The 27,411-nt window shown below is 55.6% G+C and overlaps 1 protein-coding gene across 6 annotated transcripts in view; it reads right to left on the reverse strand.

The window, feature by feature from the left end:
* The window catches only part of PIK3R5 (phosphoinositide-3-kinase regulatory subunit 5), a 38,979-nt gene that overhangs the window by 4,586 nt on the left and 6,982 nt on the right, over positions 1-27,411 (reverse strand). For 3 of the 6 annotated variants that reach the window (XM_086857059.1, XM_086857056.1, XM_086857057.1), the window contains exons 2-16: positions 12,560-12,669; positions 10,703-10,803; positions 10,367-10,435; positions 9,548-9,686; positions 7,307-7,376; positions 6,527-6,701; positions 5,886-6,039; positions 5,337-5,420; positions 4,022-4,754; positions 3,794-3,944; positions 3,566-3,691; positions 3,240-3,365; positions 2,423-2,516; positions 1,206-1,282; positions 594-687 (exon numbers count right to left, since the gene is read on the reverse strand). In XM_086857059.1, coding sequence (XP_086713185.1) covers positions 594-687; positions 1,206-1,282; positions 2,423-2,516; positions 3,240-3,365; positions 3,566-3,691; positions 3,794-3,944; positions 4,022-4,754; positions 5,337-5,420; positions 5,886-6,039; positions 6,527-6,701; positions 7,307-7,376; positions 9,548-9,686; positions 10,367-10,435; positions 10,703-10,803; positions 12,560-12,656 — 2,290 coding nt within the window. In that variant the 5' untranslated portion in view covers positions 12,657-12,669. Of the gene's footprint in view, positions 1-593; positions 688-1,205; positions 1,283-2,422; positions 2,517-3,239; positions 3,366-3,565; positions 3,692-3,793; positions 3,945-4,021; positions 4,755-5,336; positions 5,421-5,885; positions 6,040-6,526; positions 6,702-7,306; positions 7,377-9,547; positions 9,687-10,366; positions 10,436-10,702; positions 10,804-12,559; positions 12,670-19,999; positions 20,025-22,180; positions 22,473-27,411 lie in introns of those variants that run through there. The other 3 variants (XM_023938449.2, XM_086857055.1, XM_086857058.1) reach the window with 2 other exon arrangements.

Genomic DNA, 27,411 nt, shown 5'->3' on the forward strand with positions numbered 1-27,411 from the left:
AAACCCCCTCAGACTCCTCAGAACCAGATATGTCTGATGGCCAAACCAGCAGCTCTTAAACAAGAACAAGCCAAATATGCACACAGACCAAAGCCTTGGAGCTTTTCTAAGGCTCAAAGCTTGATTAATTGGAAACTTGATTAGAAGAAAGGTTTCTGAGGCTGAGGCAGGTGACAGGGAGCTGTGTCTGGGCTGCAGGAAGGGCGTGCTGAGACAGGTGACAGGCAGGGCTGCTGTGTATGCAGGACCAGCGCCTTGGTCCTGCTCCATTTCAGCATTTCACCTGTTGGTCCTCCTTGCTAAATAAGGGCTGTTCTGGAAAGCATCACTCTGCAGTGACTGTCCTGGTGTTCAAGCCACCCCAGCCCCATCTCTTGTGGATGGTTTTCCAGCTGGAAGTTTTGGGACAGTGGGACATGTCCTTTGTCCCTGACGTGGTGCTGAGGATTGGCACCCAAGGACTACAGCACAGCTGAGGGAACATCAGGAGACTCCCACATGTCTCCTGCGTTCTCACCTCCCTCATTTGCTCCAGCCAGGAGACCCACAGCGCTCCCTCGCTGCCCCAGTGCCTCCCAGGACCCCGCACCCACCGAGCTCCTCGTGCTTCCTGCAGGCCTTGCTGAGGTTGACAGATGTGCAGACCTTCTCCACATCATTCCAGTGACTCCTGCCACTGGCAGCTGTCTGCAGGGACCAGCCAGAGCCCAGGGGAGAGAAACACACAACCATTCAGCTTGGAAAAGACCTTTGAGGTCAAGTCCAACCCTAAATCTAACCCTGCCAAGTCCTTAAGAAAGAACCCTACGTCTTTTAAGCACTCCCAGGGATGGTGACTCCTCCACTGCCCTGGCAGCTGTGCCAGGGCTGGAAAACCCCTTCTATGAAGAAATATTCTCCAATGTCCAATCTAAACTTCCTCTGGCCCAGCCTGAGGCCGTTCCCTCTCCTCCTGTCCCTGTTCCCTGGCAGCACAGCCCGACCCCCCCCCGTCTATCCCCTCCTGCCAGGGACTTGTGCAGAGCCAGAAGGGCCCCCTGAGCCTCCTTTGCTCCAGGCTGAGCCCCTTCCCAGCTCCCTCAGCCCCTCCTGGGGCTCCAACCCCTTCCCTTTTCCTGGACACACTCCAGTCCCTCAGTTCCTTGCCATGAGCATCCCAGAGCTGTCCCCAGCACTGGAGGTGCCCCAGCAGTGCCAGCACAGACCTTGCTGTATGCAATCTGTAGTGTCAGTGGGATTGCTTCCCTGTCTCCATCTATTCCCAGCCTTTTGCTGCCTGGACCTGCAGGAAACAAGGAGCAAATGTCACACAGGGGCTTTTTATCCCCAGCCTTCCCTGGCTGCTGATACAGCAGCGCATCCAGGACCTGCAGAAGGGGAAAAGGGCTTGCTGAGCACAAAAAAAAAAGAGAAAAGGTGGCTTAAAAGCTGCAGAAAGCAAAGAATCCAGAGAGGAATTACAAAACCACTCAGCAGAACTGAAAGTGGCTCTGGGTGAGCCAGTGCAGAGGGAAAACACAGAGCAATAAAAGCCACAGCCAGCTCCTGTTTGCTCAGGCAGACTTCTGCCCACATTAAATTAGCCCTGAAACACTGGGCTTGACACTTTCTAACTGTGCTTTCTCCCCTGGATAATTTTTTGCAGCTGTGAAGAGGTGCCAGACAAGCCAAGAGGAAAACATCGGATTGAGCACTGGCGCTTTCACGGAGGGAAGAGCCTGACCTGGGGGGAGCAGGTGGGCACACGGCACAGGGGGGATTTTATGGGCTCTGTGTCGAAGGACAAGTGGAGCTCACAGCAAAGCCATGGGTTAAAGGCACGAACGGGATCAGGTGCAGTACTGGGGACTGGCCATGAGGTGCTGTGCGAGCTGCACTTCACCACAGCAGCCCGTCCTGGGTACCCGGAGGAACTGCAGCCAGATGTTCCTGCCGCTGCTTCTGCTCTCTTAATATCGCTAATGTCATAAATTCACAGCATGAAAGTGAAAAAAATTACACGCAGAAGGCTCCAAGCACGCACACAAACCTGACTTTGCCCAGTAGAATAAGGAGATGAAAAGAGGGATTCTATCAATGACACTTTTGAACAAAGCACAAAGAGAAAGCTGTAAAAAGGAAAGATAAAGAGCTGCATTTGGCAGGTGCTGATGAGAGGAAGGAAATGGGCTTGGAGGTGTTTTATTGTAAATGCATTCCAGAGCTAAGAGCAGCACAAACAATCAAACATTGCCATGGTTTCCCTCCTGGAGAGAATACAAAACTGGAATGTTTCTCCCCCAAACCAGCAAAGAGCTGTCTGGATCCTTGCTCTGCCTGGCTCAGGCACCTCCTGCAGCCCAGGCTCCCCCAGCCCCTCCTTCCCATCCCTCACAGCCCCCAGACCCCCAGGGCAGGTGGGGGTGCAGAAGCAGCTACAGACCTGAGGCCTTGATGGCCCTCGTGGCTGCCAAGTGCCCCAGCTCCAGCGAGTGGATGAAGACCTCGGTCCTCTTCTCCCCCCCAATAAAGGTGAGCTGCCAGGGGGACAAGAGGGGACAGGTGTGGGTCAGGGGACCAGACAGGCCAGGCAACCTTCACCCCTCTCAGTCCTTAGGAAATGGGTCTGTTTGGGAAAATCCTTCCACATTTTCAAAGCACCTTTCAGCAGCTGCTTGGGGTGGCACCTGCCTTTAGCTGGACTTCAGACTGTTTGGACAGATCCCCAAAACAACCCAAACCTCTCTTTTTCACCTAAAACTCCACAGACCACTGGGAAAAAACCCACAATGAGCCAATAGCAGGGTCTGGGAATTGCTTTGGAAGCACAAATCCTGTGAGCTCTGTTCACCAAGCCCTGCAGCAGGTGGTCCCCAGGCACAGCCCCAAATTCAATCCTCCCCAGCACACCTGCCCCAGGCACACAGCGGGGTGTGGAAAACTCGCCTCATGGAGGGGCTTGGTTTGGAAAGCAAAGCTCTGGAGAGATTCCAGCGGTGTGGAAAACCTGGCAGCACTGTCAGGCACTGCTTTGTGCATGGGGAAAGGTGCTGGGGTGGAAAACTGCTCGTGGGACTTCATGGTCCAGGCAGGAGCTGCTCTCAGTCCCTGAGCCAGGAGCACCAGCCAGGGCACCACAGATACCCCAGGGACGAAGGGGACTGAGCTCTGCTGCAGCAGAACTTGTGCCACACCCCTGTACCCCACAGGCAGAGCCACCCCTCCTTTCCCTCACCAGGCTGGGCTGAGCCCTTGCCCACCTCGGTCTGGTAGAGCTGCAGCAGCATGGGGCGTGTGGCGAAGCGGCAGTAGTAGAGGATCATGTCTGCCAAGATGGGCAGCTGCTCCTGGGAGTCCTCCTGGGGCTCAGCCTCAGGCTTGGCACACTGGGGTGGCAGAATGAGTCAGAAATGTGATGGGGTAGGTGGTACCTCCAGCCACAGCGGGATGGGAACCTCCCACTGACTACCAGGAGCCCATCTCCATCCTGCACCCCCGTGGCATGGCAGAAGGTTCTCCCAACAGCTGCTCAGTTCCCCGAGGAAGGGGCACGGCACAGCCCGCCCTGCTCATGGCACACACGCACCTGGCACAGGACATCCATGGGCAGGTTCATCAGCCCCAGGACATTGCGCTCATACCAGGGGTCCAGCAGGCCGATGTAGTGCGAGATGTCATTGGTGCTGCCCTCCATCCCAGCCAGGGAGGGGTCCTGAAACCGGACACCGTGGTCACCTCGAGGGTCCCCTCGGTCAAGGACAGCAGCCCCAGGCCAAGCAGAGCCCTGGTGGCACCGCGGGGAGGGGACACCCACCAGCGCCCGGGGCAGGGGGTCCCCCAGGGCCAGCGAGGGGTGATGATGCATCTGCGGGGTGGATGGAGCCGCACAGCTCCTCTTCACGGGGATGTAGAAAAACAGCAGCCTGAAGTACCGTGTCAGCGAGGGGCAGGAGCTCTCCTTGAGCCTGGGGAGGCAGAGAGGTGGCTGAGCAGGGCGTCCGGGCAGGGCGAGGCACCGCTGGCCGCCCCCAGCCCGGCTCACCTGAGGTCGCGGTAGGCGCGGGCCACCTTGCCCGAGATGCGGTCCGAGCCGAACACCACCACGCGCAGCGTGCCCGCCTTGGCCTCCTCATCACAGCTGAGGAAGGGGCGGCGGGGGAGCCCAAGGGGCCGGGGGGCGAGCGCGGCGGGCCCGCACCAGCCCGGGCCGTGCTGCGGCAGTGAGAGCGCGCGGCGGGAGCGCGCGGGGACGCGCGGCCGGGCCGGGGACGCGCACAGGCTCTCGGCGCGCCGCAGCGACAGCGAGCACGGCCCCGGGCACGGCTCCCGGCGCTGCACCAGCTGCTGGCTCTTGTTCTTCAACAGCTTGTAGAGCCTGTTGGTCAGCGACTGCCGCTGCCTGGGGGGCGGCCTGTCCGTCCTGGCCACCGTGTCCAGAGAGCTCTCGTCGCTGTCCTCGGCGTAGCCACTGTCCATGCAGTCCTTCAGGCTGGACACGAACGACTTCAGGGACTTCCTGGAGACCACCGTCAGCTCCGAGATGGACTCCCTGGAGGAGGCGAAGAGGGACACCTGTGATGGCTTGGAGCTCTCCTCGGACAGCACGGAGCACACCGAGTCACTGGAGATGGCACAGAGCGGGGACAGCAGCGAGTCCTGCTCGGGGGAGCCACCGTCAGTCTCCACATCCTCCTCATCCTCATCCTCCTCCTCATTCTCTGAGGCCAGGGGCTCAGCAATGCTGCACTCCTTGCTGAGGACATCATTGAGGATGTCTGAAAGCAAGCAGAGGGAGAAGGTGTCTGCCACAGGCTCCAGCAGAGCCACTGCAAACATGGTGACCCCAGACACCACTGCCACTCATGGCCAAGGCTCTCCTCCGCCCTGGTGTCAAGCAAGGAGCTGGAAACCTCCTCCTCAATGTTTTTGGATTTCCACAAAAGCCTTCATTGCAGTGCCAAGGAAATGGTGTTTCTCTGCTCGAGGTTCTGGCTGGGTTCTCAAAAGGCAAACTCCAGCTGGGCTTTTGCTTCCTTCCCCCCCAGCTTTCACCACATCCTCACGTCTGCTCCAGGTTTAACCAGAGGGCAGGAGCAAAGCCAAGCCTTTGGCTGATCAAACCCCATTGTGACCCACCCTGGCTCCCTGTCAGGGCTGGCCTTCAGCACAAAGCCTGGGCCAGAGCTCTGCTCCCGCTTGCTGGGGCCAGCAGGGAAGGAACACGGAGCCTTCCCAAGAACACACGAGGTCCTTCCAGGAATGGGGAAGCTGGAGGCACCAGCTCAGCACAAGGGGATCCTTTTACTTGTCCAAAGCTGTTGGGCCTGGCTGAGAGCTCAGCAAAGGCCCTGACTCACCAAAGGTGTCCTGGTCCCAGCTGTAGGTGTAGCAGCGAGCAGGGGGGACAGGGATGGGCTGCAGCTTGCGGGGCTGGGCCTCGCCTGGGGAGAGAGGAGGGACAGCAGAGAGGAAGCAGCTGGTTTGCAGAGACCCTCTGTGCCACTCCTGCCATCTCTCCTGGCCTGGGAGGTGCCACCCACCCCCTGCATGTTCTGGGCAGCCCAGGCCTGATGCTGCAGTCCTTAGCTCTGGGCAGTCCTGTGCAACTGGGACAAGGGGACACTTCACACCTGCACAGCCGCCAGGTGTCACAGCTACCGTGGCTTTCTGACTTAATATTTCATCTCACCCTTAAATTGTTTGGAGGCTGGACAACTCGTGTTGTGACTGTTTAATGAAACCATCTGTGGCTCGCGGTGTGGTTATTAAACAGGACCTGGGTCGGTGCTTTTTTAGTGCAGTCCTTGCACTCGGCTGAGACTCCGCAAAACCGCTCCCTGCTGCTGTGGCTGCAGGGGCTGGGCCAGCAGAAAACCCCAGGGAAGAGAGGGATGGGGGATGCTCACCTGCAATGGCAGGAAGGGAGGCAGCCCCGGCAATGTCACGCAGCATGGCCTGGAGCCGCTCCCGGGCCAGTGCAGGGTCGCTGCTGGCAGCCGCCGCCTCCTGTGCATCGGCAGCACTGGCGTAGAGCTCCGAGAGCTCCTCCAGGGGCTTGGACTGTGGAGCAGAGCCAGAGGAGACGTTCAGAGGGTCCCTCCACTGAGGTAACACATGGGCAGCATCACTAACAGGGTGACTCTCTCCCCTTCACTGCCCCCACCACCCTCAAGTCCTCCCCAAACTTTTCCAGTGAAAATAAAAATTACTTTGAAAACACCCCAGGCGGTTCCTTCATTATTTTTTTGCCTCTCCCCCAAGTGTTTGTCTGGTCAAACACACACTTGCTGATTTTCAGATCTGAGGACCCTTCCTCTCTCCACTTTGGGATGGGAAAGGAACAACAGGGTAAAAGGGGAGCCCTCTGCGCACATTTCACAGAACACTTCAGACCTCAGGTCTAACCTGAGAAGGGAAAAATGTGCATTTTTCCTCCAAGAAGCATCACCAAAACCCTTTGCCAAGCCAGTCCCATGTTGGGTAGGAAATCCAGCAGCCAAGTGCACTGCTTCCACAGCACCCCGGGGCGGGCTTTGCCCCAGCCCACCTTGAGCAGGTGCTGCAGCCTGTCCAGGTCACAGCAGGTGCCGAAGTTGGCCTGGTAGAGGTGCTGGAGGAGCAGCACCAGTGTGGAGTGCTGGGGGGCCTCACTGGAGCTCAGCTTCTCGGCGATGGACAGGAACTCGCTCTGGACCTCCGAGCGATTCAGCAGCAGCACCGTCCTGGGGACAGGGACACCAGTCAGGCCAGGACACTGAACCCACCCAGAGCTTCAGCCCAGCAGCCACGTGGCCTCACAGCACATGAGTGGACTCGAAACATTTCTCTCCTGAAGGTGCAGCTCTGAGGAGAGACTCTGAGGACGGCATGGGTCTGTGTCCCAGCCTTGTTTCCCTATTTACAAATGAGGATTGGCAGGGAAAGGTTCAACCATGGAATAAGGTGCAAAGTCTGACTGCTCAGAGCTGCAGGGCTTTCACTCCTTGCTGCACTGGGGCTGGAATGGATTCGCTCCTGGCTCCCAAAATCATGGATCACAGCATTTCCCAGCTGCTCCCCAACATCTGCTGAGATCAGCAGCACCTTGGGGAGGAGACTTTGCCTTCCCCAGTATCTGCAGCCCTCCAGGGTCACTGGCATGGGGAGCCCAAGGATCCTGTCCTCCCAAGGCTCTGGAAATGCCCCAGCCCCAGCTGCTCTCCTCACCCTTCCCACAGCTCAGCCCAGCTTCCCAGCCCTCCTCCCTGGCCCCTGGGAGATGCTGCAGCAGTGCCAACCAATGGGGATGCCCCAGGGAGCCCCCAGCAGTGCCCATGGCCACACTTACACTGTGGAGCTCTGGTAGTTCTTCACTGGCAGCCCCTGCTCTGTCCTCACCAGCCTCTGGAACGTGATCCCTGGGGGAGAGCAGAGCCGTGAGGCACAGAACACCTGCAGGCTGCTCTGCCCAGCAGCACTGAGCTGGCTCTGCCCCGCAGGGCAGCACTGAGCTGACAGAGCCCTGCCTGGAGCAGGAATGGCAGCATTAAGAGTCCTCTGGGACAAGGCACAGCCACCGTGAGAGGGGCCAGGCTGGGAGCAAGGGAACTCAGGATGTGAAGAGTGAAAACCCAGAGTGATGGGAAATCACCCACAGGATGGGACAGGAGACCTGCTCCAGCCCCAGTTCCTGCTGCCCCACTGCTGGTGTGGGATGGGAATTCCATGGATGACATTTAGCAGCTGCTCCCCCTCACTTTAGCCCCCCGGCCCCACAGGGCCAGCAAGTCAGCACCACCTCCTCTGCTGCAGGGATAGAGCCCGGACTGATGCAGCAAGAGAGGAGGTGGTGTGGGCAGCCACAGCCTGGGTACCCCCCTGGGACTGTTCCCAGGACACTAGGTGACATCCCATGGATGTGGGCTGGGTGCCAACAGTAGGGCCCTGTCACCCCAGAGAGCAGCACAGTGGCACAGCTTGGGAAAGCTTTATGGCATCAGCAAGATCCAGCCATTATCAATGCAGGGAGCCATATCCCACCTAGCTCAGCACCCACGGGGGGCCCACCCTGATCCACAGCACTGACCCCTCCTGCAGGGGTGCCCCCGGGTGCAGATCAAAGCTGTTGCACTGCTGGCAAATATTGACAGCAGCTCATTCTCTGTTAATCTTTACCCTCATCTCAGTACAAAGCTTGGGCCTCAGCCCCCCAGCAGGTCAGGGGGCCATGAAGCAAGCCTAGAGCAGCCTGCAAGGTCCTGGCAGCTGAGCAGCAGGGGACAGCCTCACTGCTTCTGGAGAGGGATTCCCAAAGACAGCAGCCAGCACCTCCCACACAGCACCTCTGGGAGGAAATCCACTCTGCTGTGGGAGGGGAAAGCTTTTGGGTTAAAGCCCCCCACCCACAGCCTGGGGCACTGGGGATGGCACAAGAATGGGATGCAGCAACCCCCACCCAGCACCAGAGCTTTCCAGAGGTGTGTGAGGCAGAGCCCTGAGCAGAGGCACAGCAGGAAATGACCAGGAGGGAGTCCCACGAGTGTCCTCAAGGCCCTGTGGCCCTGCAGCTCTGAGGTGAGGCTGGATGCAGCCAGACCCTGCCTGGTGGCCATGGCCATTTGTGCTGGGGGTAAAGCAGCCAGTCCAGAGCTCCCGCTGCATAGGTTGGGATTTTTCCATCATTCTGTTCCTTTGAAAACACCTTTCATCTAACCCCCAGGTTCCCAGCTCATGGGAATTGCTGCCCTGACAGAGAACCTGCATTTCACATCCCCCAGGGCTCCCCAAAGCACCTTCCCTGTTTGAGGGGGAGGGGAACACCCCCAGCCACAGCCACATCCCCCTCCCAGGCCTCCCAAACCCTGCCCAGGATTAAACACGGGCTGCAATGTGCTCTGTGTGATAACAGCTCTTCAAAAGCCCCCAAAAGGCAGGGAGATTAGGAAAAAAGGCTTTGAGAAATAATTGGAAGAGCTGCTCCATTGGGAACCACAGGACATCCACAAGGAGTCCTTAATTAAGAGGAGCACTGGTGCTGCCCGTGCATGTGCCCAGAGCTGGGTCACAAGGAGTGTCTGGGCTGGAAAGAACAATCCAGGGAACCCCTCAGCCCTATGGAAACCTCCATGGAAGAGCAGGTTTGGAGGCTCCAGCCACCCTGATGCCCATGAACGGCCCCACTGTTGTCCCCCCACTGAGCACCTCACACAAAGGGCAGGCTGGGGGGAGCAGCCAGCACGTGATCTGCTGGGGAAAAGACCCTCCAGAGTGAAAGCCAGCCAGGAAATCGCTACCCATGTGGCTAATTTCCTCAGATCCACAGCTGGGAGACCCTGGGCTGCTCCTTGCACACAAAGGACCCACCAAAAACACCATCCTACCCTTCTCCTCCAGAGGATTCCAGACCACCCGGGAATACCATCCTAGGGAGGAGGGAGGGCAGGGTCCTGACCCCTGGGAAAGCTGAAGTTTGGAATGGACACTGCACTCCCAGGAGTCAGGAACCAAGCACAAATGAGACAGGAGCAGCAGAGGGACAAACTCCGGGGCTGGGCTGGGTTTGGCACCAGGGCAGAGCAGGAGCACTCACCTGGCGCCTTGAGCTCATTGCTGATGAAGGTGAGCAGCTCCCGGAAGGTGTCACAGTAGGGCACAGGCCACGTCAGGAAGCTGTGGTAAACACTGGCAGCTTTCAGGAGCAGGTCAGAGCCAGGTGGGAAGTGAGGAGCCTGTGGGAACAGGGACAGGAGGTTCGAGAAGAGCAAAAACCCCGAGGGCTGTGTGAGAACTCCAGAGTTTAGGCTGGAAGTGAGAGAAGCAAAGCAAAGGTTCCCCCTGCACCACCCAATGTCCTCCCAAGGAAGGGCCACAGGATCCCCCCTGGGCACAGCTCCAAGAAGCTCCTTCCCAACCTCCCCAAGTGGGGCTCACATGCCCAAGCCTAAATACAAATTCCTTTTTAAGCGCCGCAAGCCGTACAGATGAATTCCATTCAGCCTGTGCTTGTGCAGGATCTGGCAGCAATGATTTCCTTGGGATAACGATGCATTGTGCTGGGAATAATAATAATAAAAAAAGTATTTCCTGAGAAGGCTCAAGGCTCTGCTCCTTTTCATTCACGTTGCCTGTGTGTTTTGCCCAGCTATAAAGGGTAAAGAAAAAAATTCCACTTTATTGCCCATCTCTCTTTCTGATTAGCCCAGCCTTAAAAAAAATAGCTTCAAGACCCCTGAAGCTCATTTTTTTTGTCTCTTGACTTGTGCAATGGATGCTTGATCCCTCTAGATTCATACAGAATCTTTATTTTTTGGATGCACTGATGAAAGCAGGCTGGGCTGTTCCAGCCAAAGCCACCCTGATTTTGGTGCCTGCCCCGGGCTGGGGTGGCTGCAGCAGCCTCAGGACTTACATAGAGCACGGCCGAGTAGAAGAGCAGAGCCAGGGGCATCACCAGGTCGTAGTCACACCTCTCCTGCACCTGTGGGAACAGCCCGAGGGCATGGGGATGAGCTGCTGGCCAGGAGCACTGCCCAAAACATCCCTGGAGACTGCAGCCCCCAGCTCCCACCACACCCAGGAGATTCCCTCATCTCTGTGGGAAAACCAACCCCAAAGCCCCACCCAACCCCCGGCACGATCTCATGACCCCAAACCCCCACCCAGCTTTGCCAAAGCCCATCCTGAGCAAGCCACGGATCTGCCGATACCTCGGAGCCTGCAGCTCCCACTGGCAGCTCCCACTCACCTCTTTGGTCTTGCCCAGGATCTTCTCCACCAGGATGAGATAGTTGCTGGCGTCCCGGCTCACCAGCTCCTGCAGGCTCCAGCAGTTCAGGCACAGCCCAGCTGTGGAGACACAGAGCTGTGGTCATCCAGAGCCGCGGTCACTCCCTGAGCCGCGGTCACTCCCTGAGCCGCGGTCACTCCCCGAGCCGCGGTCACTCCCCGAGCCGCGGTCACTCCCCGAGCCGCGGTCACTCCCCGAGCTGCGGTCACTCCTGGCCCCACTGTCCTGGACACCACAGCGATAATGAAACTCTTGTTTGTAACTTGGGGCAGGGTGTGACAACATCCCCAGAAAGGCAGGAGGGGACAGCTCTGGGCTCTGCTTTCCTGGAATCTTTCCTGCCACCACAGTGACCAAACGCTTCCCACTCCTGCACGGGGTAGGATGGGGGCTACAGGCCCTCGGGGGGACGCTGGGGGTCCTGGGGGGTCCCCAGCAGCAGCACCGAGGCTGGAGCACAGCAAAGCCACCAACACCCACCCAGGGCACGCTGCAAATTCCTGGCAGAGCACAAATCCTTGGGATGAGATTTTTGAGGCGCGAGACGCCCAAAATTCTCCCAGGAATGTCAGGTCCTTCTGCCAAAGCCCATGAGAGCCACAGGAAGGGGCCTAGGAGCCAGGGGAAATCACCGGGATGGGACTGACAGGGACTTGGCACAGCTGTCCCCAGCACAGACCCCAGCCCCGAGCACCTCAGTCTTTGCTAACAAGCTGCAGAAGTGATGGAGTTGTTGTGTAAAAGCTTCACCAACACAAAGAGCAGTGCTGAGGGGCTGTGAGTGACACGGGAACTGATTGATGGTAATTGCAGGAGAGGTGAGTTCCGGGCACACAATGACCTGCTTGGCCACAGGGGCTCCTCTGGCCACGAGCTGTCATCGTGCCAAGCACGAGGTCGCACTTCCAGGAACCAGGAATGTGGGTCACACTTCAGGGCCTGCTTCCCAGAGCAGGGGAAAAGAAAAGGACACGGGAATCTGGGGCAGAACTGCCCCAACCAATCCCCCAGATGATGCTACAGCATGGAAGTGACATCGCTGCAGTGGCTGGGATTGGGATGGCAAAGGGATTCCTCTGGGATTTGGCAGCAGGTAGGATCCTGTCTGCATCTCTGTTGATCTTGTAGGGAAAAAGAAAAGTAGAAAGGGTTGAAAGAACTGCACAGACCAAAAGGAATCAGAATCTGAGAGCCCCCAGATTCTTTCATCCACAAGAGGGTTTTGCAGTGATTTAATCACAGCTCACAGACACAGCTATGAGGCAGAAAGGTCAGAATGACATTCAGAAATTATTTCTGCTGGCTGCTGCTCTGCCCTCACCATGTCAGCCCCAATCCCTTCACAGCCCCCTGAGCAAGGCTCCTCTCTCTGTGGCCTCCACAGAACCTGAGCCAGGGTTAAACTGATAACAACACCTCTGTGCTGTGTGTGACAGGGCAGCAGAGGTCACAGCCCTGCCCTGGGGGCCACAAGCATCACGAGCTGGCTGATCACACAAAGGAGCCTTTCCTCGTGCTCAACAAAGCCTTCTCCTCTCCCCAGCTTCCTCAGGGACAGCTGGCAACATGCACGGCTGCCCTGCTGAGTCCTTACACGAGTCAGACCTAACGTGACCTGTTCAGGGTCCTGGAACACCTTCCTATTCCAGCAAAATGTCCAGGAGGACTGAACAGGTTGGATGCTACCTCTGACTCTGACCACTGGAAGGGAAAAGGCCTCCAGCATCACCGGCAGCTCCCCCTAGCCCAGAGAGGGTGCTGGGTGAGACACGGGCCCAGGTGGGTCACACAGAGAAGTCCATGTTGGTCACCTACCAGCCCATCTGCTGGACACAGCGTCCCTGCTAAGGCCGTGGAGACACCTTTCCAGAGCGTGGTAGATCCTGTCCTCTGTGCACGTGGTGTGCTGCATTTTAATTCATCTCCTGCATCAAAGGGGAAAGAAGGAGGAGAGTTAATAAAGCCCTTGATGGCTCCAGGGGTCACTGGTAATGGTCACAAGTCCACCCCAAGTGGCCACGGAAGGCTGCAGAACCATCCCCTTGCTGCCACACAAACAGGAAGGAAAGCTCCATGTGCCTTTGTGGCAATGGTGGAAAACTCCAAGGGGACATGAGGGCACTGGGAAATTGTGGCTGCAGCCGTCACACCCAACCTCTCCTCCAGGGCCCAGGGTGCATCCTGAACCTTGGCTGGTAGTGACTGTGCTGGGGAGGAAGGTTTTATCCCACCCAACCTATATCCATCTGTCTGGGATGCCAGGAACAGCAGCTTCCCAGGGGCACTGCTCCCATGTTCCTGAACAGCTCCCATGCTCCTGACCGTCAGCAAGCACAGGTGACCGGGTGGATGTTTCCTCCTCCCCTGCAGCCCAGAGGGACCCTAGGGCTGGTGTCCCCCTCTCCAAGGCACAGAGATGGGTCCACCCCACATATTGTTTGCCTCTTGTTTAGAAGCAACCCAAATGCTCAAAAGTAATTGAGTAGGAAGAAATAAAAGCTGCCAATGCTGTAGAATCACCTGCAAGGCCACCCTGGATAGCACCCATGCCACACACCCAGATAATTCCCAAAGATATCCTAAAATGCTCCACTCTCTGCTCATTTGGCCAGCATTTTGTGCCAGTTCCCATCAGAGGCTTTTCCCACCCAGCCCTGCCCCAGAGCCGCTGTGACCTCGGCAGAGGCTCCACAGCCCTCCCTGCCCCATGGCCTTGGCAGCTCCCTCAAAAGGGCTCAGGAAAGCTGTGCCTGGCTGCTGAAGCTCCCTGGGAGCACAGGGAGCCACCTCCAGCCCTGCCCCTGCACTGGAGAGAAGCCAGCAGCTCCCCCAAGGTGAGAGTGAGCACACCGTGAGCACCACTGCTGAGCTGCCCAGCCTGTGCTTCACCCCTTCAACCCAGGCTCCTCCTCTCATGTGCTACTGCCAAAGCCTGGAACTGGCTCTGCAGCAGAACTTTTATCTGTGCCTGGTACAAGGAACACCGAGGAACACTCTGGTACCATGTGGAGGAGCGGGGAAATCACAGCCCAGCACCTCAGTCACGCTTGTGGCAGGAGAAGGGCAGTGAGAGCCCAGAGTGACTCACGGACACCTCTGCAACACCCGGCTCAAAAACCAGCTCAGTCCTCGAGGGGGGCACCACACAGCAACCCCACCATCCCTTCCCTCATGTCCTAGCACACAACAGGCAGGGAATTTAAAATAAAATACACCCTAGACTTTGCCATAACCTTCAAACCGCAGAACACACTCTTTGGGTGGTTTTCCCTGCTGTGCCACAGACCACACGTGAACCTGAACCTCCTCTCCCAGGGCAGTGCTTATGGAAGCATTTTCCGTGGGAAAGGCTTCGCTTTGTCCACCACAAGGCAGCAGAAACTCTGCAACCTTTTCTGATGTCTCCTCCTTGCCACCCACGCTGAGCACGATGACAGGGCAGGGGACAGCTCTGGAGAGCATAATCTGACTTTCAGGAGCCCTGTTGAACATCTTGAGAACACCAAGAAAAACAAGAGCTGAGGTCGAGGGTTTAGAAAATGCTTTGCTTTTTATGAGGGTGTTGAGCACCTCGACGTGACACCACCCCAGGGATGGCACAGCCCCTCTCCACACAGCAGGGACAGCCTCTGGCTTTGAGAGCCCCAAGTCCTCAGAGAAACCCATCTGCCTCAAGGTTGTGCCCCATTTTCAACAGATGCCCAACAATTCCCAGTGCCAGGGCTCAGGGCAAGGTTGAATTCATCCCCTCTGAAGGTGTGAGTGCCTGGAAGGGCAATTTATAATAATTAATTTATAATCATTTTCTAAAAAAAAAATACACTGATTAAAATGAGTGAGAAAAGGCCCAGCACACCAAAGCTGAGCTTGGGAAGTATCCTAAGATTATTTGTGAAATTGTCCTTGCATGGATGCCAGATCCTTGGGGAATTTCCATCCAAGATTGCTTAGTTAAGAGGCTTCATTCATCTCTGTGGGCCACAAAGGTGAACAGACAAATATTTCTGTTAATTAACACCAAACCAGGAAATATTTCCCCCTTGGTGAAAAGTGGGAATTTGCTGACCACTAGTTTTAGATATTCCCATGTCCTGCTTGAAGAAAAAATAAATGAAATAAAGAAAAAAAAATATTAAATAGTATGAAAAAGAATTAGCAACAAACAAAGTCTTTTCCTGCTGAGCTGTGAAGCCTGAGGTCACGGGAAGCCCTTGGGTAATCACAGCTCCCTGGCAGGGACTTTTCATTCAGCTGGGACCTACTGGGGTTTCCCCACTTTCCTTCAGTGCCCTGGGACCTTCCCCTTCCAGGGCTTTTCTGCTGCTCAGGACTCATGTCCAGGAGCAGGAGGTCCCTCAGCAGCCAAGGTGACAGCAGCCACAGCTCTGGCACGGCTGGGACAGGGCACAGAGCTGCCTTGCCGGTCCCATCTTCGACACTCAAAGGACTTCTCTGAGCTCCTTCTGCAGAGGCAGAGCCCAGGACAGCCCCCAGGAGATGAGAACAGAGGGAAGAGCTCAAAGATCCAAAATTAAGATGTGAAGAGGATCAGACCCCCCTTGCAGGATGCCTCTGACCCCCCCAGCAGAGCAAATTCCTGGAGCCAGCACCCCAGGCAGCAAATGCTCCAAAACCTGGAATGTCAGGTCCCAGGCAGGAACAGAACAAGCTGAGATCTCCCCTCCCACGGCAAATCCCAGCAGCATCTCCTTGGGATTCCGAGGGAGGAAAGCACTTGACAAAGACCTTTCCAGAGGGAATCCTGCAGCAGGGAAGTGCCACTGCTGCCCCAGCACTGGGGACAGCCCACAGGTACTCTTGCCCTTTCCTGCCCAGATTGTTCTGGGGCTGAGCATCCTGAGGAAACAGGAGAGGGAAAACAAAGCCTTGGGGCCTCGGGAGCAGCTCTGAATGCTCTGCCCAGGTTTGGGGACAGTGGCAGCAGCTGGAGGGACACAGATTCCTTGCCTGGGCTGGTGCCAGGATGTGGTTCAGCACCTGGATTGGTGCTGCTGGAGGGCTTTGGGCCCAGGGGGGACCAGAACAAGCCTGATGAGGCTGAAGGAAACAGGAGCTTGGGTTGATGCTGCACCGAAAGGAAAATCACTTAGTTTGGTTTAAAGCAAAGGGACCCCACCCAGAGATTTTTTCAAGGTAAGATCCTGACACAAGCTCCCCAGAAAGGTCAAACTCCTCTGAGCTCCACCTCAGCTTTCTGCCTCCTCCAGTTCATCCTTCAAAGGGGCAGGACAGGAGCTTTGGGAGATTCATCCTCACTGCAGAGGGAGAGCTGGATTTGGAGCAGTGCCCTGGGCACGGAGCCATGCCAGGCTGGGCAGCAGCACGTGCCTGGTGCCCGCTCCTCCCGTGGAACTGCTCTTCTTAGATTACAGAGGAAAATCCTGGCTTCAGCTGTTTGTGTGCAAGATTTTACTGCCTTCCCTCCACCTCATGCAGGAGCCAAAGATAGAAACCCAGAGCGAGGGAGGGAGCAGCTGGAGGAAGCCTTTGTAGAACACGGGGCAGTGCGGGGAGAAAGCTGCAATTTTCAAGAAAAGCTTCAGCCTCAGTGTTCATCAAGCAGGCGAGAGCTCTGCACGGAGTGGAGATGAGGGCGATAAGATGTTCGCTCAAACCACACAAAGGCAGGGCAGCAGGAGATCCAGGAGGCTGCTGGTTTGACAAACATCCTCTCAGGGTGCCTGCAGAGCAGGCTGTGCCCTCCAAACCCACAACTCCTTGTAGGGCTGCGTTCCCACCCCACTGAGGGATGTGACACTGAGGACACACCCAGCCATGGCAGGGACAGGACATTCACTCCTTGGGCTCCAACCCTTGCTCCAGGGAGCCCCCACTCCCTGAGCAAACAGGGAAGAGGCAGCAGAGGAGGAACACAGAGAATCTCTTCCAAAGAGCAGTTTAGGCAGTGATTTCATCTTAAAGCAGAAGATGAAACTCCTGCCACAAGAAGAAAATCGAATTCTGGAATAACAAGAGAACCTGAGCCTGCAGGATAACAGTGCTGAGGGGCAGGAATGACACAGGACATCCCATTGCTCACAGAGAAAGCTAAATCCTGAGTTACTAGTGGGAAATAGTGTTTTGGGAAGAGAGGAGGTACCCAGGCAGCCTTTCTGAACTGCAAAGCCTCATTTACACCAAAAACAGTTAGAATTGGAGAATTCTCAAAGAGCCACAACTGCAGAGCTCCCTCAGAGCCAGAGATCACCCCCTGCTCTCGCTGTCTCTGAGCACTGGGCTGAAGGAGGGGCTCCCACCACAAGGCAGGGACGGCAGCGAACGTGCAAAGCGCTTTTGGAGTCCCTGAGCGTCAAACAGCATTTACAGAGCGTGACACAACAGGGGCACAGCAGCAGCCAGGATTTGCACTCAGGGCTGGCTGCCTGCTCCCCCTGTGCCACCTGGGCACCCACAGTGGGCACTGGGGGACTGGGGGCGTCCTTGGCAGCAGTGCTGGAAGGGGTGATGAGCCCAGCCCAAGGAACTGAAAGGTAACCTGTGATTCATCCAAGCTGCCAGCAGTACAGTCACAGCTCTGTGAGCCACGTCCTTCTGCTCAGCTCCTGTGGGGGACGCCCACCACGGGCACTGTGCCCTGCCTGTCCCTCTGCACCAGAGGCAACACCCCAGCAGCAGCCAGCTCAGGGCTGCAGGGCTGAGCCAGCACAGATCTACACCCTCAGAGGATGCTTTGCACAAAGAAGCCCAAACTAATGCACAATTCCCTTGCCATAAGCAGAAGGGGAGGCACCTTCTGTGGGAAGGCACAACGGTGCCTTCCATGGCCAGGGCACAGAGATTCCTGTCAGACAGTGGGGAAGTGAAGCCTGACCTAAGAACTGCACGTGTGTGGTCAGTTCTGCTGCTGCTCTGTCTGCTGGGCTGCCCACGGCCACGCAGCACCAGGATGTGGCAGAAAGATCTGCGGTCAGACGGGGAAGGTCTCCAATTTAGGAAAGAGCTTCAAAACAATCTGCAACCAAAGGATGGATCATCACCCAAACAAGGGAAAAACAACAGCTAGGAAAGGCAAAAGGAAGAGAAGCGCTCTGCCTGAGGTGAGTTGTGTCCAACCAGCAAACCCACACCAAAGGCATCAAACCCAGCTAAAGTCTGGAGGTGGGGAGAGCTGTGTGCCCTGGGTGCCAGGCAGGGGTGAAATCCCAAATCCAGACATGGTCTCACCCCAGACCAGGCAGGACTGACTTTTCTCGCTCAGGGTCTCTCAGGGAGGGGAGAAGCCAGTAAGCTCTGAGAGGCAGCGAGACCCAGGCAGGGTGAGAAGGGGACAGGGGACAGCAGAGCCACACACATGTGACACCAGCAGCGCTCAGCACCGCGGCGTAACCCCAAGCAACGCCACCCAAAAGCCCCAAATCCCCTGCCGCAGCCTGTCACAGAGGGGTGACCCTGCTGTGGGACCAGCCTGAGCTACAGAGGGGAGAGGCTGCCAGGGCTCAGAGCCCAAGCCATCAGCAGCGGTTTTATCACCCCAGCCTCTCCCCGCACAGCCCGGCCTTGGGATCAGAGCAGGAAACCCACAGCAGGCTCAGAAAAGCCCAAGATGAGTCAGCCCCACTCAAAGCCCTCCAGCCAAACCTTTGGTGTCACTGCAAAGGGGAGTTATCCAATGGGATCTCCCGAATTCCAGCCCCAAGATTACCTTCGTTAGCAGCCAGAGCTCAAGGCTGGGCTTGGGAGGTGAAGGGTCTTGTCAATGCCAAAACAATAAACCCAAGAGGCGCAAATAAACAGCAACAGCTCCAGAGAGTAACTGCCTTTGTTTGGGGGATTTGGAGACAAAGGCTCCACTGAAAGAAAGTAAAAAAATCCAAAATATCGGGAGCAGGGTCCCAGCACCGCCCACCTCAGCTGCCCTTTGCTCTGGGATGTGCCATCCTCGAGCTGATGAAATCCCAGAGATGTTGCTGGAGCATCAGGAACAGGACTCACACCACTCCCAGGGTGAAACAAGCCTGTGGGGGCTCCCAGCATCATGAACCTGCTGCCAAGGAGACATCTTTGCCACATCCTTCCTGCAGGTCAGCACAGGAGGAGGCCTCAGGAGCAGCCTTGGTGATAACGGAGATGCTTGACCTGAAATTTGGGATTGAGTCATCCCAAGGGTGTGCAACCAAAGCAGCAAACTGAATCACAGGAGAAGCAGAACCAGGACTGCAAGAGACTCAGCAAAAAGAACAAAATAATCCCAGAAACTGTTCTGAGGTGAGGGAAGTCCTCAGTGAATGAAGAGGATATCAAAAAAATTAATCTGCCTGGAGGGTACACAAGGAGAGATGTGGAGACTCTCAAGGAGTCAGAACATAACCTTGCAACTCATCATTTCAAAACAGTTTGTCCTCATCTGACTGTGATTCAAAAAGCAAAAATCAAGCCAAAAAAAAAAATGAAACTTCTCGCTTGTGATCAAAGGAGACATTTTGCTTCACACACCAGCTTAGACTCCCATGGCAAAGAGCAAGCCCCCAGCAGGCCAGCTCTCCCTGGGACCAGCTGTTGCTGGGAGAAGTGGTGCCCAGCTGGGAAGCCGCCCCCAAGGACGTTCCTGTGCTGGTTTGCCCTTTTGCAGCATCCCTGAGACATCTGAAATCTGGAGCTCTAACTGTACTCCTGTGTCTCCAGAACTCCCAGTCACTGCCACTCATTTCCACTCCCTGTAGAAACACTCATGGCTTCCTGGGATCAGGGACAAAGCATGAACCCTGTGTAAGGGCAGGTGAAACACCTGGATAAGAGTGGGGAACTTCCCTGCAGCTGCCCCTGCACAGGAGCAGAATTCCTGCCCTGGGCAGTGCCCAGCCCTGAGCAGAGCCCAGGCAGGGGCTGAAGTCTCTTCCCTAGGGATATTCCAGAGGTGCTCTGGGTTGTCCCTGCCGGAGATGAGCCACTGGAATCCCAAGGGCACCTTAAACCCTGAGCATTTCCCCCTCAGAGCTGCTATAAAATCCAGTCACCAGAATTATCCTGTGCTTGTCTCAGCTTTTCCACCTTTTCTATTTTAACCTGCAGCACTCACAGCTCAGCTCACACCTGGATTCAGCTGAGCACTCAGGACCAGTTCTGGAGGTTTTTCAACATTGAATTTTTTAAAAATAGAAACAGCTTGGGCAAAGTGAGGTCACTGTCCCAGCACAGAGGGAGGCTCAAGGCACATCCACACTTCCCACCTCAGCACTCCCGGGCTGGCAGCAACTCATTCCCCATCTCACTTACCTCCAGGGAGACCTCACGTTATTTCTGTGCTTTTTAACTTCAGAATGTGAACCCACAATAGCTGAGGTTATTCTGCCGGAGTCCAGGCTGGTGGCTCCCAGCTGCACCTCCCGGCTCACCCCTGGCAGGGATCAAAGACTCCACAAGCTGACAGGGGTCACCTCCCGGCAAGTCCAGCTCCCTCTGGGAATACCCTGCACTCTCCCAATTAACAGGGGAGGTGTAAAGACCCGGCTAATTAGCCGGCCTGGCCCCCGTGCTATCAGGGCAGCCAGTTAGCGGCAATGCGCGGTGGATCGACGCTCGCTGCTGCTCCAGGAGCGCGGCTCCCGCGTGGGTACAGCGCAGAGTGCTCTCGGGCACAGCTCTGAGACACCTCGCAGATATTTCTGCTCTCCTCCCCCAGCTCCAAAAATCCTTCCAGGAACCGCAGCAGCTCTGTCCCACACACCCTGCCGGGCAGCGCTTGAGCATTTTTGTTTGTGCATAAACATGGAAAAGTGGAATCAGTGACTTGCCCGTGGTGTTCCAGGGATGAGGAGCTCCTCCAGCTTGGGGGGTTATCCTAAAGCTCTGTGTTTCACAGAGTTTGTTGGGTTTTTTCCCTCCCCCAGGTGGATCTGTAACTCGGCAGCACTGGGAGCATCCTCCAGCGTGTCCCAGTGCCCAAGAAGGGGTGACAAGGCCCCAGCACTGGCCACCCTCCCGGACTGCTCAGCCCCTACACCGAGACAACACAAACTGGTGCTGCCCAGTGCTCCCAAGAGGGAAGCACAAGTCCACAGTCAAAGCCCAGCATTTGGTGAGACTTCTCTGTGTCTCAGTTTCCCCTCCAACAGGTGCTGCAGAGGCTCCTGCTCAGCACAGTCCCTCAGCTGCAAAGCAGTGGCAGGTAAAGATGAACCAGAATTTTCCTTCAGCCTCTCACTTTTATCTCCTATTGTAACCTTCCCAATCTCATTTATAAACCTGGCAAAAGGCAAAGCTGGAAGAGCAGGTCATGCCAAGAAAGCATTTTTATAATGCATAAAAACATCCTCATAGTTCACCGAGGTTATTTCTAACCCACAAGAACCACTTGCCTTAACCAAGATATCCTGCACCCAGCACGGTACCCAGGCACCAGCCTCAAACTCGAGCAGCAAAACAATGACACACAGCCAGAACTGCCCATGCAGCAGCAAATTGCAGAAATAAAGCTGCACATGAGAAAACCACGTGTTCCCAGCAGCACTGCAAGCAGGGGAGCTGTGGATTTGACCACTGGGACCAGAACTGCCTTGGAACTGGGTTTTTATTTTTTTAAACCCCAAATTTCTAAGAAACAAAATACAGAACTGCCTTGCCCAGACTCTTGCTCCTGCAGCAAGCACTCAGCTCAGTAAATCTAATTAATGAGCCAGGAAAAGTGTCACTCGTTTGCTAACTACTGCACCCAGGGCTGCCAAACAGACAGATAAAGGATTTAGCTGGAGCCTATTCCAGCCAAAGGAGCTGGGAACCTGGCAGGGAGAGCAGGAGATTAGAGGGGACTGAAAAGAAAAGGAGAGGAGGGGGAAAGAAAAAAAAAAAAAATCCCGCTAGATTAGCACTTTGCAAATGCAAGCATGTAAATCAGCTTAGGTTTGATATAATGCCACCCTTGTGAGCATCTGGGCACAGCAGCGCGCAGGGCTCGGCTGAGCTCGGCTTTATTTGGGCTCGGGAGTCCCACGCCAGCAGCTCCCTCACAAAAACAGCAGTTTTGTTTTTACCAGCTCTGGAAGTTCGCACAGGAAGCCAATTAGGGGAGACCTGGGAACAGAGGAAGATTCATAATTGCAATTAAGGCTTCAAAGTGCTGATCCCAAGAGCGGCCATTACAGATCAAGCTGGGGGAGGGAAAAAACCAAACTCTTTGAAACATTGGGATACCCCCCAAGCTGGAAGAGCTCCTCAGCCCCAGAACGAGGCAGCACCTGGCAGAGAAGGACTCAGCTCTGAGGGGCCCACACAGGACCAGGAGATTTGGGGTTAATCTGCATCAAAGGGATCCAACATCTGTCCCTTACTGCTGCTGACCACACTCCTTCATCCCATCCAAAGATGTCCTCATGGCTCTGGCCCCAGCCATGGATCTGCTGCTCAACCTTGCTGCTGGCAGGAGAAAGGGTTGAGAAAAGCTGAGAAAAGGAAACTCACCCAAGGTGTCAGGGCCACTCCCTGGAGATGTGGGGAGAGCACAGAGCAGCTGTAGCAGCTCTTGTGCCACTCAGGACAGCTCCACAATGCCCGTGCCTGCTGCCAGCCCTCACAGACACTTCCCTGTGCTGGCACCTCCTCTCCTCACAGGCTCCCAGCTTTCCCTGCAGCCCCTCCCAGCATCTCAGAACAGCTGGAGAACACAGCAGGCTGCCGTGGGACCCCAGAGCCCACAGGGACAATGTGACCTCCCCCAGTCACCTCCATCCACAGCACGTCCCAAACCGCTGCTGCTCTCCCCCACGGGTCCAACTCCTCCTCTCCCTCCTCAGCTGCCCTGGGGAGTTGCTCAGGGAGGCTCAGAATCTGTGGTGTAACCTTGGAAAGTCCTTTGTGTCTCTGGAAACACACTGGCTCTGGGTTTTTTTGCATAAACTACTCACCCTGGGATGTTTTGCCCTAGTGCTAAGCACTCAGGGCTTGGTAATCAAATTAGGTCAAAGAAAATCCCAGCCAAAAGCCCAGCAGCCTCAGTGGGAAGAGCCAAGAGCATCCCCATGGGCGTGGCCTGGCCGAGGGCTCTCCCTCCTGAGCAGCACAGGAGAATCACCTCGAAGTGGGAATTCTCCTGTGGAAATCAGCAGCACTCCATGAGATCCAAACCAGCCCATGGGCAAGCAAGAACATGGGATGGTGGTTCCCAAGGGTGGAAAAGCAGGAGCAGCCCCCCATCCTCTGGCTCTCCTGACATTCTAAGACTTCCCAGCTGAGGAGGAAGCCCCAGGCCAGGATCTGAATCCATCCCCACGCAGATCCCCCTCCCCAGGGACACGGTTTCCAAGAGCAACCCACACTTCCGCAATTTCAGAGATCCTCTTCCCCCACCTTCCGCGTGCTGTGCCAAAAGGAGAAGTGCTCTGAGCCAGGGGGAAGTTGTGGCACCCTTTCCTATTCTGGAGGAGGATTTCAGGCTCCTGCCACATCCGAGGGCAGCTCTGGCCACGCTGCGCAATGGGGCTGGCACTGCAGAGGGCCCTGCCTTGGGGCAAGCAGTTCCAGGAACCTCAACAGTCGCGAGCAAGAAAATACAGAAATAAAGCCCCCACACAAATGGTGTGGGCAGAAATAACCAGGCTGTCCCTGGCACTCTCCAGGCTGTCAGATACCCCAGCAGGGCACATGGCCAGGGAGGGCTGGGCACCAAGGCACAGGAAAGCAGCTCCAGGGCCCAGCAAGGACTCTGAGCTCCCCCTAAACCATGGCACACGTGGGTAAGCTGGGCTCAGGCAATCCTGGGTGCTGGTCAGGAGCAGAGACAAGAGATCAACTCCTCCCTTTGTGTTCATGGAGCTGGATCTTCCCACCTGGATGCTGAAAGAACAGCGCCATCCTGACCAGCTGCTGCCAAGAACCGAAGGAAAGGCTCTTCCCACCACCCATCACCAGAGTTTGCTCCATTTGCTCAGCATGACGGCTCTGGATGGCAGACTCGTGGATCACTCCTTTCCTTGCAGCCATCAAAGCCTGGATTTCTGCTGCTACAATGGAAATTCATCCCCATTTAGCGAAAGATCTCCTGCCTCCCTTCCCCAAGGGGTTTAAGCCCTGCTACCAGAAGCTCTCTCCAGCACACCTAAAAGCGGCTCAGTTCTTAACACATTCACTATTCACAAGTTCCTTCTGTAGCCAGAGAGGCACCTCGAGGTATTTTCAGAGGGAATTTTCATGAGCACTGGAATTACAGTGCATTAATTAGCAGGAAGAGCATCCCAACAGACACCAGGTCAGACCACAACACCCAGAATTCACACCTCGTTGGGAATTACTGAGGGAACAGATCTGCCACCTCTAAGGGCTTCCATCCTTCCTGAAAAACGAGGAAAATTAACTTTCTCAGCTGGACCAAGTCCTCAGAGACAGCAGAGCTCACTGGGGGCTCTACAGGCAGGTGGAGAAGGAAACTCAAGGCCCTTGTCCAGCCCTGATAGTCTGGGGCAGAGCCAGAGGGAAGAAATAAGGGCTGGTGAATATTTGCTCTTCTGGGATAAACCACAAAGAAAATTTGGATGCATTTGGTATCAGTGGCCATTTATTCTCCTCACAAACAATGCAGCCTCAGCCTTTCAGATGGGGTAACCTGAATATGAGGGATGGAGTTGCCTGTGTGAAAGGCCTGATAAGATCAGAGAGAGTTTTAAGTTCATAGGTCACATGGACTGGCAGATTCACCTTCCTGAGCCATTTAGGTCTCTCCTGAGGTAGTTCATGCCCTGGCCAGCCTCTCCTGTCCCACTGGGTACAAATTACCGGCAAGGAGGTGTCAGGCAGGTCAGGCTGGGACGTGGCTTCCCACAGCTCCCACTGCAGCAGAGCACAAGGAGCTGCAGCCCAGAGCAACGGCCCCAGAGAAGCAGCTCAGGTTCCATCATTGCTGAGCACCACAGCCCCACCACAGGAGGGGATTCAGCAGGAAAACCCAGTTCCTCTCCAAAAACTCCCCAAAGCGTGGCTGCTCAGAGAGGGAGAAACCACTGCAGGGGTCAAGTCGAGGCTCACCACCAGCTAAAGAAGGAAACTGCCACTGCTGGCCTACAAAATACTGATCTTGACAAGGATTCAGTTGAATTCAGCTGTCCAGGGCTGGCTGTGGGTGGTCAGGGGCACTGTGCCCCCTAAGGAGTTTGTGGATAGTGTGCTTTGGGTTGGAAGGGACCCTGTCATCTTTGTGAACTTCTGCCAGCACGCGAGGCACAGCAGCCAGCGCTCCTGGTGTCCCGTTCCTTGCAACGTCAGCAAGGCCAGAAACCTCAGGGTTATCATCCTGAGCCCCAGGAAATGATGGAGTTGGAGCAAGGGGGAAAACCAATAACTCATGCAGTGGCCTTGGAGCACCCCATCAGCTCCTCGCTCTGCCGGGGAGCTCCACGCTGGCTCCAGGTCTGTCCAGGGACAGGAGTCATTGCCTCCAACTTTACCTATGCAAAACTGAGGTGATCAAACAAATTAACATCTCCAGACACAGAGCACCTGCTGTGGAGGCAGCTCACCCCAGCCAGCTGGAATTCCTCTTCAGGGCAGTCTAAGTGGAATCTTTAGGCCTTTTAGGCCATCCCCAAGCAAGAAAACTTCCATCCTTATTCTCCTGAGCTGCTTCCCACCTGCACAACAGGAATAATCCCACTTCATTTCTTTGCCAGCAGTTGCACAACCAAATGTTTCAAAGCCCATAAGAAGCTCAGATAATGCAATTATGGGAACATGGAAATTGCAGCCAGGCTTAGTTTGGGTTTTACTTCTTTCATGCCCAAATCCAGTTCATATCAAACAAAAGTGGAGCCCAGTGTTTGTACAGGTGATTTTGTCTGCTGAGGACCCTCAGGATTCCATGCTAGAATTCCGCCTCCAGGAAGCCAGGTGAAAATCTGAGTGCTACAGGTCAGAATGAGCAGCCTTCCAACAACCACCACTCTAAAAACCTCTGCTCCAAGTGATTCCCACCTTTGAAGGTGGAGTGTGCACTTTAAACCTTCCTGAGGTAGAGTTTTGGCAGGTATTTCACTGATGAGTGAAATAGAGAGCGGATAATGCAGAAAACACAAATTAGAGAAAATAAAGGCATCATTATTTAGTCATTTGGAGCACCTGAGGGGTGGCAACAAACAGCCAGGGACATCAACAGCCTGGAATGTGTGGGACAGGGCAGCACAGGTCTCATTTCCACAGCCAGGTTGCATTGGCTCTTCAGCCAAGAGCAAAATTCCCATCAGCTCCGGCAGGACCAGGCACAAAACCACACCTGAGCTTATTCAAAAACTCCCTGTGCCTCTAACCAAGCACCTCCCAGCCCTCCTGGAGGAAGATTCACCTCCCACCCACCCTGCCAAGGCTCCTTCAGGACCAGCTCCAGGGAGCTCAGCAGTTGTGTTCAAGTGGGATTTGGAGGCAGAGGAACGGGCAAGGCTCCAGCACCCGAGTGCCCACGGAGGATCTTGGCTGAGAGCTGCAGTCACTGCCTCTCCTCTCTTGAGTCAACTCCTTTTTCAATCACTTTTTTACAAAGAAAATTAGGCAGAGCTGCCCCTAAAACAGACAAAACCCAACCACAACATAATTTGAGTTTTTTCGGGGTGAAACCATCATCCTCTCTTGTCATCCTGGTGATGAACTTCTCATCATAAGATTTCTGATCAGACACCTGCTCCAGGGCTTTGGGCACTTCCAGGGATCCAGGCACCCTGTGCCAAGGCCTGCCCACCCTTACTGGGCTCTGTGAGTTTGGCAAAACTCAGCCAGGGCGAGAGCAATCTCTATTTTCCTCCTCAAAAACCCCAAGGCCAACAGAAATGACACAGATCTGATGTGAGTAAGATCAACCCAGTTTTATAGCTCGGTTTTCAGAGAGGAAATGCTCTTGTTCCTGGCAGCAATTCTGAAAACCCCTGGCCACATGATGCAAGAGTTAATTTTGGCCTCTACCAGTCATTGTCACCACAGTGAAGGCTGACGTTCTGCCCAGCATCACAGGCAATTCCTGGCTCCAAGTGAAATCCCATGAGGATTTAGACTGGGGACAGCTGTGGTGTGGTCACAGCCTGACAGGAGCAGGGTGTCACCAGCAGGGTGTGGGGGAAGCCCCAGGGCTCCTCTCTGGGGATGGTGGAAGTTCAGCACAGGAGTTCCTGTGTGTCACCAGAGAGAAGGGGTGGGGGAAAACAAAAAATTCAGCAAGCACATAATTTAGAGGGGAAAAAATGGTGTTTCCCAAAGTACAGCAGCAGCCCAAGCTGTTCCTGCTGAGAAGGAACTGAAGGACACAGCAGTGCCCAGTGATTCCTCCCAACACTCCCCAGGGACAGGGCACAAGGGGATGTCCCCGCTGGGAGGGGGGTCTGTGGTCACTCACCAGGGTAAAAGTCCATTTTGAGCTGTTTCCATGCTCAGCAGGAGAGCCTCCCAAAAGCCAGTGGGACACCTGGGCCTGGGGTCCATGCCCACACAGACTCAGTGCTGAGCTCCTCCCATCAACTCCTGGCAGCTGAAGATGCTCCAAGGAAGGGTTTGGGTCAGGAGGACACCCAGCACCTCCCGCTGCAGGCACGGTCCCTGTGCCACGTTTGCTACAGCAGCTGCCCTGTACGAGGGGGCCCTGGGGAAAATCTCTGCTCCCGTGCAGGTCACATGTGGGTGGCACTGTCACGTTTGGGGCAGCATAGAGCAAAGGGAAACCCCAA

This window comes from Cyanistes caeruleus, chromosome 19, assembly GCF_971803275.1.
Source record: "Cyanistes caeruleus chromosome 19, bCyaCae1.hap1.1, whole genome shotgun sequence".
Classification (NCBI taxonomy): Eukaryota; Metazoa; Chordata; class Aves; order Passeriformes; family Paridae; genus Cyanistes; species Cyanistes caeruleus.